The 10454-nt window shown below is 32.8% G+C and overlaps 1 protein-coding gene across 1 annotated transcript; it reads right to left on the minus strand.

Annotated features, from left to right (window-relative positions):
- Window positions 1-2592: 2592 nt before the first annotated feature.
- Window positions 2593-6391, minus strand: LOC107863685. The gene is made up of 5 exons (XM_016709734.2): window positions 6001-6391; window positions 5718-5791; window positions 4001-4136; window positions 3565-3879; window positions 2593-3102 (listed from the first exon to the last, which is right to left on the minus strand). The coding sequence occupies exons 1-5, from the start codon at window positions 6127-6129 to the stop codon at window positions 2830-2832; spliced, it is 927 nt and encodes a 308-aa protein (XP_016565220.1). The 5' UTR covers window positions 6130-6391; the 3' UTR covers window positions 2593-2829.
- Between the last annotated feature and the right edge of the window lie 4063 nt (window positions 6392-10454).

Consider the following 10454-nt stretch of genomic DNA (forward strand, 5'->3'; position numbering starts at 1 on the left):
TATATGTACACCTCTTGATCATTTACATTGACTTACTCCATTTGTGAGAATTTGATGACCTATAAACTGTCTCTAACGAGCGATTGGCTCATATTTGAGCATGATGAATCACTTCGTGCCAACTGATGTTGCCTTTAGAATGTAGAACTTGATCAACTATAGATAACTGAACTCATCATTTTGTTCTTTGTCAACTTCTTTGATAGGCTATAGAGACAAAAAGATTGATCACTATCTATCTATATATATTTTTAACTCGATAGATATATAAAGAAGATAGGTAAACAATTCTTTGCTATATATGCTAAGCATAAAAAGTTAAAAGTAACAAAATAGATTACTTTCAATATTAAATTTGAATATATGTAGTGTTGTAATCCCAGCGCACACGCAAGTGTACGTGGTCGTTCAAGTGATAAAGTGACCTTTACAAGCCAAGTATCGATCCCACAAGGACTTGTACTCAGCAACAATCTAATTCTAGCGTTACTAAAGAGATTAAACAATTGGGATTTGTAACCAATTAAGAGTTTAAGTTTTGTAATTATGAACTAAATATGAACGTAACAACTGTACGAACTTTGGATTGTAAACAATGTGTGGAGAGCTCCAGGGTTGCGGCCTTTACTTCACATTCATTCATAATTATGATTTCTATCCAATTTTGGTGCTTATCGTGATTGTTGATCTACCAGGTTGATATTGTAACTTAAAAATGGTCAGCCTTTAATTCATCTACCCAAATTAATCTCATAACTGCGTCCTTGAGCAAAAATGTGAGTGTTTACTTTGGATGCATTAAACTATCTTCCCATTTCGGTAACCAAGTGGGGCGTTTAGGTATATCACTATCCTAACCGCAAATCATCCTCTAACAATTAGTATCGAATAATTAATGACACGATTCCCACTCCTTACATTCCTCATTCCATCCCTCCACACCTATGATTAATTTGTTTTGGGACTTAGATATATCCTAAAGTTCATGATGCTTTAGAATATTAAAATAAGAATGTAAGAACAATCAAACACTTGATAAACATATAAACCAACAATCAAACCATAATTATACACTCATGTTTGTAGCCTCAACCTAGAATGAGGTTGTTTAGCCACTCATAGTCTTACAAAGAATCAACTTCAAAAAAGCAAAGTTTAAGAACAAAGAACCTTAGTTTGAGCCCCTTGCTTGCTTGTCTTCTCTCCAATTCGTGTATTGATTCCAAAATGGGATGAAATTGTGACTAAGTGCTCCTTTTATAGTGTTTTAGATCGTCCATAGGTATCCCAACACGAAATACATGCACTGACAACATTGTCCCTCACTTAAGAAGCTGAAAAAAATTTACTTTTGGCCGTTTTTCACCGTTGGGTATGGCACCCCCTTATCGCAGATGTCCAAAGGCGTGTCACTCCCTTAACGCGGATGCACACTGTTTTTAACATGTTTACTTTGTTTTTTAGGGTATGGCACTCCCTTATCTCAGAGGTTTGAGAGCGTGGCATGCCATTGTGCTCAGAAACACCACTCTTCATATTAAACTCCTTCCATTTGCCTTTAAGTTCGCACTTTGTGGTTGCCTTTCCCACTTCATTTTGAAGTTGTTTAGCTTCCCAACATTGCTTTTAACATCATTCATGGTCTCTTATAACATTAAACAAGACAAATTACTGCACACAACACAATAGAGTTCATCGCATACGCTAGAACAACCATAGCTCAAGCTAGTAACACTAGTTTTCTCATCTAAACTCTAAGGGGTCGTTTGGTAGGAAGGATAAGGATAACTAATCCCGGGATTAATTTAGAAAAGGAGCTTATCCCATATTTGGTTGGGACAACATGCATGGGATAACTTTCTTATCCCTCTTTGAGGGTGGGATAACTAATCTCGGGATAGCTAATCCCGGGATTAATAATCCCAGAATAACTTATTTTCCAACCAAACAACCCCTAAGTGACCAATTTGATTCCAAACTTATTTTGAACACACCTTAAACACTATAAACAAGTACTTTAACACTTAGTTACTCAATTCAACCATTAACACTCCATTACGCATACAAGAAGTCCTCAAAATTAGACTAAACACATATAGATAATGACACTTAGGTGCATAAATCCCCCTAGGATCGTGCAGCGATTATTCCATGGCCCAATGGATAAGTCGCTGGTCTACGGAACCACGGAACCAGAGATTCTGGGTCTGATCCCTAGTGGAATCAGGGTGTCTCTTTATTTTCATTTTCTTTTGTATAATTGTACTACATATTTATCAGTAAAATAACATACTATTGTTTATGGTCGAATTATCTAGTTAGTGAAGTAAAAAATATGTATTACCTGCAAAAGGGAAAATTGAAACAATGAGTACTGTACAGCACTCCTCTGCTTCCACCATGGGAATGGAGTACCTATATAAGCCTTTTTGATTTTTCTTTTAACAGAAGTTATTGGTTTGCTTTTATTCCGCAATATCTAGAGGATAAATTAATTTTCCATTATTGGCTTGAATCAGTTTCAAAATCTCATTCCTTTCTTGGATTCATTTCTACGCCAGCTAACGAATAATAGCAGAAAAACATGTGGGATGACACCATTCAATATCAGACTGCGGCAAGTAGAATGGGTTATTGTTAATCTAATAAGCTCCTTCAACAGTCAGCAGAAAAGGCTCAAAGGCTAACTACTCTGCATGTTGTAGCAAATTAGAGTATTGACACATCAAGTTTTACAATCCTCAGCCCTAAATGCCATGAAGTCCTAACTAGTCAGAAAGCATCAGCAATGTGGGCAAAACAGGTCAACATGAGATCCGTTTGATGAGATTACACCAATCTGATAGTGCTTTCTCCACCAGGGGGTTTGCGCACACCGCCAAAGTGATCCCTGGATTCAATTTTTCCATCAGAAAATATATCATTACCACTCATTTCTTTCAGCTTAGCATTGCTCAGTGTCTTCTCCGCCAATCCAGGAGGAATATCTCCCTTGAAAATGTCATTGCCCGTCAATTCTGCAAACTTCTGGTTATGTATTTTCTTTGTTGTCTTGACAACAGGTTCATCACCAAACAAGATACTGCTTTGCCCACCAGCAGGCTACAAAAATGCAGCAATGGTAATGAGAGACCATAGCAGCAGAAGCCAAAGAAAATAAAAGGTTAAAACAATTAAGCAATAAACATTAATCTAATAATCTTAGACAACATAAGACACGGGAGAAAATAGATCACTTAAGTCATTGATTTCTTCTGGTTCAACAGTAAAAATGAGTCTTTATCAGATGGCAACTCTTTTTGTTCTTTCAATTCTTAAGCCACCTGTGCACTAATTCTAAGTTACTTGACCAGTTCTTTAACTTCCAGAGTTGCGTCATATAGGATATTAACCTTTACTTTCTCTCAACTTTAAAGCCACGTGAAATTTCATTGGACTAAAACATCAGCATTGTCCAAACTCGGCATCATTCGTTTCTCAATTAAGATAGTAGGAAGGGATTAGACCTTTTCTTTTAAATTTTAATCTGAATCGAAAAAGAAATAAGTCTCAAAGGCAGCTCACATTAGAAACCCTAACAGATGTGCGTACAGTTCGTGGAGCACATTCACCCATGTCTTTGCTTTCTTTTGACTCCGAGGAGCGCACAGCAGCCAGGAATCTAGGAGGAACTTCTTCAAGAGGGCCAAAGATATCATTTCCACTCAGCTCCTTGGTCTTTGCATCTGATAGCTGCTTCTTGACTTTGCTATCTGACTCACTTTTTAAATTTCCACTCAACTCACGTTGCTTTGCCACTTCGGTCAGAGTAGTAGGCTTCTTTGGGGAAATGGTTTCTTCAGTACTGAATGAAATTTGGCTTATACCGTTTGCAGCTTGCTACAATGCGAAGTAGATATTTTTGGTTAAATCTCCATTCACCAGTTCCCTAATTAGGCAATATGCTCAAACTACTAGTCCAGTGCATCATTTTTCCCGAAGAGGGGAGCGGGGGGGATACCTGAACAATGCGCACCGATGTCCTGTTAGTAAGATTACCATTATCAGTTCCAGGTTCTGATGTACCATCTTCATCATAATCAGAAAATATATTGCTGCCACTGATCTCCCTCAGTTTATACCCTGAACAAGGTTTGCTGAAGACAAGTTTCAACAAGACTTAGTCCAAAAGGATCACAATACATAAATTCAATGTTGTTCTTCAGTCAATGGATTTTTCATTTCTTTTCCAAACAGGACATCCTTTCTTTTATCCTTTTCCAAACAGAAATCCTTCCTTTTATCCGTTTCCAAACAGAATCTCTTTGTTCAATAAAATTACGAGTTACGAAAAAAAATCAGTAAACACAATGTAGATTTTGCTTCCACTGTAATATTTGCCAATTTAATCATGATGATGTTCAAATTTCTAGATTCTGGTAATATAATAATCTTAAGGGCCATAAAACTTTGCCTTGTTCTCATCATAGACTTTTATTTTCCTAAAATTTTGCCGAGTAGACTTCTCACTTGTTAGTCAAATACTTGAAGTTTTACACTTCCTAACAACACACTTCATGTGTCCAGTTTTAAAACCCATGTACCATACCTACCAGTTATCAACAGCAGAAGAACAAATTGAAATGTCTACAAATAAATATCATGTATCACAAACAAGCAACTCAACTCTATGTGTTGTGACTATTTGAAATCAAGTTTGATTTGAAGTTGAATTTTTGTTTGGATTTCTAAAATTGTACTATTTTCTCTCATAAACATGAAAAACTCATAATTTATGAAAATTATCGTAACTTCACCAACTCTTATAGAAGCTTACAAAGTGAGCAAATTGTAGCTCATAAACAAGGTACCGAAATATCCCAAGACATCAAATTAATAAATCACATATCTCCTTGCTCCTTTTATAAATAAATGCTTACGATTACATGCTACTACAAACTTCCAAAAAACATAATTTGCAAAGATCTATAGGTCCAATACATCAATAATAGAAGTAACTAGCTATTCTTTGATATAATTCTTTAACATGATATGGATAATCTTTTCATGTGAGCAATTTTTTATTTTTTTCGCAAAATTCAAAATAAAGAATCATTTTTTGCAAAATATAAATTATGGGTTAAGTTATATATTTTAAAAAAATTGAAATGACAACTTAAAAGGAGAATTTGAGATTTGAAATTTAAGTTAAAATTTTGTGCAAATCTCATAAACAAAGTTGATTTGAAATCAAAACATTCAAATTGAGAACGCAAATGCTAGGACCAAACACCTACTTCGACTAAAGTGATGATGCAGAAGGCAATGTCGTTAGCTATGTGAACTATTGAACAAGGGGCTCATTGGGCCTTTGCTTAACTAAGTTTCAGTAATCCCGGGAAATTCCGAAAAAAACAAAGCTCATTTTGATGCCATAAGAGATTTCGACTCACATTAAACAAAGACCATTAGATAGGCAAACATATATAGATCAAGAAAGGGGCATGCATAAGCAGCTGAATATCAGCAAAAATAAAATACGAAAAGTCTGAATTGAGATTATATTATAAACGAAAGCAAAAACAAAATAATAAAATGCATTTTCAGATCTAAGAATGTTATCGAATCGACAGTACATAAGGAGAAAACATGGTCACATCAAGCAAAGATCTGAAAGTATCAAAAATTAATCATAATAGACGAGGAATTAATGCTAAACAATGGAAGAGATCTCTTACCGTTTGTTTAAGCTATCAGCTTCCTCATCAGTGATCTGTCCACCAAACACCGCCTTACTGATTCCATCAGAAGGCTGTCAAAGAAACAGTTACAAGATAAGCAAACCCCCAATGAAGAAAGAAAATACAACAACATGCCCAGAGAAGTTCCAACAAGTGGGTAAAGTGTACGCAGATGTTTACCTGTTTCGATAACATCTTCGGCTCAATAAAAGCAAATCAAAGTAGTAATTAAAAGAAACAACGATGGTAGAGAAAAATGACGAAATAATAAATGACTCGCCTGATGAGAACGAGACGCACTGCCGGAGGCGGCAACAGAGGAAGAGTTGGACGACGGAGGAACTTCCGACCAAGTCAGAAGATCGGCAGTGGAAGTATGGGAGCTCCGTACAGGTGTTGCTCTATCCATTCTGCGATGATGCCTCTCACTTCTCTTCTGCTTTTACTCTAAAATATCTCGTCGGAAAGTACAAATTTAGGTGTTTCTTTAACAAAAACTTTATAAGTTTTTCTTTTATTTTAAAAATCAACTGGGTGCAAATATTGGAGTGCATATTGTTTTCTAGCATTGATTACTTTATCCAAGAAAAGCAAAAAGATTTGAAAAAGCAGCAACTTTGGTAACGCTGTCAAAGGGTGTTGGAAGCTAAAACATCACATTTTTTCTTCAACCTCCTGGGACCCGGGATACAAAGAATCTTTAAATTACCGAAGGGAAAAGGATTAAAAATATTCCTTACGTTAAAAAATTGATCAAATTTATACTTTTATTATATTTTTGGATTTATATATATCTCGTCGTTGTAAAAGTTCACATATGTACTATTCAACTAACAGAATAACCCAATTCATTTTAACTCTAACTCTGGATATAATTCTAATATATATTTCTCTTCCGTACTTTTTAAATTGCTGGGTTTTGATACCATTTGTAGGGGGTGGTGCGCGGATTAAATAGATTTGTTAGGTTAATAGATCTATTTTTATTTTTGCGTGGATATTTTTTAAATTTTGTTTCAGTATCTTTTAATGATTTTCTTTTTTCGTAAGATATATTCATTAATTATTTTATCCTGTAGTAATTGCAGAGTTACAAATTTCTGTATAATAATTTATCCTATCTGTGCTATAATGTATATCTAATTCTAGATTTTCAATGTTATTTATTATCTTATGTTGTTCTTCTCGTAGTGAGTTTTTTAAATTATATAAACTATCACATGTATTTTTATCTAAATTTTCTAAGGTTTTTTCTATCCATACTAATTTTTTTTTTAGGTTTTCCATTATTTTTCTCATTCGGTTTCTATAATTAATTTCATTATTTAGATTTTCTTGATTTTCTCTAGTTTTTCTAATATATTCTAACATTTTTTAATCTGAATAATATCCTTCTGGGTAAATTTCTTCGTATAACTGTTCTAGACAATTTGTAGTTTCAATTTCGTAGTTTATTACTTTTTCTAATATTATTTTCTTAATATCTATAATTTCTATGTTTTTAAGTATATATAAGATTAAAACTTTAAGATAATCTAAATGATCTATCTTTTAAAATTGGTTTTATTATAATATTTTGTAGTTGTTTGTTTTAGCCTTAGTAGTTTTTGCATATTTTTATTAAGAAATTCTATGTATTTTATATCTTTATTTTCCATATATTTGGCTATATTTATTTTTATCTGTTTTTCTAGTAACTGTACGTTTCTTATATCTTTTTCTAAAAATTCTATGTAACTTATCATCGTAAGTATTTGTAAGAGTAGTTAGGTAGATATGGTATATAATTCACTCTAGTCATAGAGTATTTACCAAAAACTTTTTCTAATATGATTTTTCTTATATCTGCTACTTTTATATCTCTAAGTGCATACAAAATAAGTATTTTGAATTTATCTACCATCACATCAGATAAATTATCATTCATTTTCATAAATTTGCTTTTTTCAAAATATTCCCTTCAACCATGTACATAACAAAATATGGCCATCTTAGCTTACTATATACTAGATTATTCTTAAATAATATGTTCTTCCGTCACTATTAACATGGTAATCCGGATACTTTTTTCCTTAAATAGCGGCTCTACTCTGGTTACTCCCCGCCACGGCTTCTTGCCTCATTGGTTTCACCTTTAGGATGGCATAGTCCTTAGGGATTTTTCTCCGTTTCCTCTTTGTTAATAAACTTCTTAACATATTATTCTTCGAATAATTCTACTATAAAGTAACTAATATGAATTTATTTTATCAGATCATGATTGTTGGGAATTATGAATTTAGCTATTCATAATCATAAATAAATATACCTGTTCGGGTAGCTTTGATATTTCTGAAGTTTGTTGCTCCATAGCTTTTTCCATTGAACTATGTTTATTTAATTAACTAAGTAAAGTATTTGTTAAGGAGTGGAGAGAAAAGTTGCTTCAACGCATGAAGGCTTGCTTCTGCAATGCCTTCTGCCTTCTTCATTTATAGAACGAAAATTTACAAACTAACTTTACACATGTTAAAAATAGAGAAAAAAAGTCAACAATAGGGCCTATGGCCTATCCTACTCTAAAAGTTAAGAAAAGTCATAAATGTAAGAAAAGTCATAAATGCTTTACATTATTGTAATCTTATCGTAAGAAAAATTTGTACAATAAGTCCAAATATCTTCCGTTGTCATATCTGCTTCATTATTGCTCTTTATCTTATCTTTCCAGCTGACATTTTGTCTTCTTTATTCTAGATGTACCTCTGGAATAATATTATCTTCTCCATTGCACCTCGAACATTGGTGGTCTGGATATTTGTGTTCAATTATTTTACAATATCTTGTTAATAGTCCGTCTGAAATAAATTCTTTTTTTATTGCTCTTGCGGTAGATTGTTTTTCTGGGTTGAGTAGCGTCATTATCCATTGTCTTACATCTTCCATATCTGCTTGTCGTAGCTCTTTTGAATTTGAGTAAATCATTTGATGATCTCTCGAATAGTAGCTCCATATTGGATTTCTGTTAGTATAATTATTTGCTAATTCTTGAATGATCGTAGCTAGTCCAATAAGTCGTTTATTTGCATAAAAATCTGGTATCTCAATTCTACATATCTCCGGTTGTTGCGTAATATCTTCTGGTATAATCATATCTCTAGTTAATCCTATCTTTACAACTTGTATAACTGGTTTTATTTCGTCATATAATATCTCTGCTGGTGCAGTATAACACTTTATATAAAATAAATTTCCTTTTGTTATTCTTTTGTAGGTGGTGAATATCTTGTATAATTCTTCCATAGCTGTTAGCTCTTCTCCGTCTTGAGTATATATGGTGTTTAGTAGTCCATAATCAAAACAGGTTTTAACTAGGCTTGGGTTAGTTTTGGGTAGTGCGATTAATTTATTATATCCTTGTAATTTTTGGGTTATATAATTGGTATTTGGTTCTTTGATGTCTGTAGCTCTGGGGTTATGGTTTAGAAAGGTTTGTACTCTGTATATATTTTCTATGTATTTCTGGGCGGTGTAGTTGTATACTTTTTTGTCTTGGTTTAGGCTATCTCGGTATGTGTTAACTTGTGGGGGTATGAATAAATGATCTTTTTGTGTTTTTGGTGTAAATGGTTTTTCAAATATTTTATTCATATTTATATTCTGGTATCTTGGTCTATTAACTCCTTTGCTTGTACCTGCAGAAGTAGATTGATAAATGTTATGGGTTTTATGGAGTATCCCAACGTCTCCTTCTAGCTCTGGATTTTTAATGTCTTCCGATCGACATAGCGGCACACTGCTGAGTTAGCTGATTTGTAGCTATAGACTTCAGTTTATCTTCATTAGTCTTTAGCTTTTCTATCTCATTACCCATACTGTCCACTTTCATTGAAAGCGTAGGTAGGGTGTTAAGTATTTTTTCTAGAGTATCTTCCTCTACTATTTCAGTCTGTGTAGCTTTGTCTTGATATGTAATCTGCAATAACATTTTTGTTAGTACTGATCACTTCAATTGTAAATGTGAAATTTAATATATTTAAAACTAGTCTCCGAATCTCTTTTGTTGTAATTGAATTTTGTATTTTCTTTGTTAACCACCAGCGTACCTGTGTATTATCTGTTCGTACAATAAATTTTTTATATACAATATATGGCTCAAATGCTAATAAACATTTATATAATGAACATAATTCTTTCCTATTTATTTCTCATTTTATTTCTGTCTCGTTGAACGTACCTGAGTAGTATCTACAATGATGTTCTATTTTTTCTGCTTCATATCGATATTTAAGTACTCCTCCGTAACTATATTCACTAGCATCTGCTTCTACTATATATATAAATTTTCTTTTTTCATCTGGAAATTGCAATTTTGGTAATTCTCTACAAAGTAATTTTATTTTTTGAACTTGTTTTTTTATCTTTTTCATCATAGTTATATTTTATATCCTTTTTAAATTTTTTCTGTAGTGGTTTTAAAGTTTCTGCTAATTTTGGAATATATTCTCTTACTTGGTTTACTAGTCCTAAAAATGATTGTAATTTCTTTTTTGTATCTAATTCTTCTTTCGAATTTATTATTTTTTGTACTATATGTTGTTGCATTTTTACTCCACTTTTATCTATTTGTATTCCTAAAAATTCTATCTGGTTTTTCATAATTTCAGCTTTCTTTTTGCTTAGACTTATTCCCGATTTTTCTATTATATCTGTAAACTGTTCTAATAATTTTAAATGTTCTTCTTTGGTTTTTGTATA

This window comes from Capsicum annuum, chromosome 3 (genome assembly GCF_002878395.1).
Source record: "Capsicum annuum cultivar UCD-10X-F1 chromosome 3, UCD10Xv1.1, whole genome shotgun sequence".
Lineage (NCBI taxonomy): Eukaryota > Viridiplantae > Streptophyta > Magnoliopsida > Solanales > Solanaceae > Capsicum > Capsicum annuum.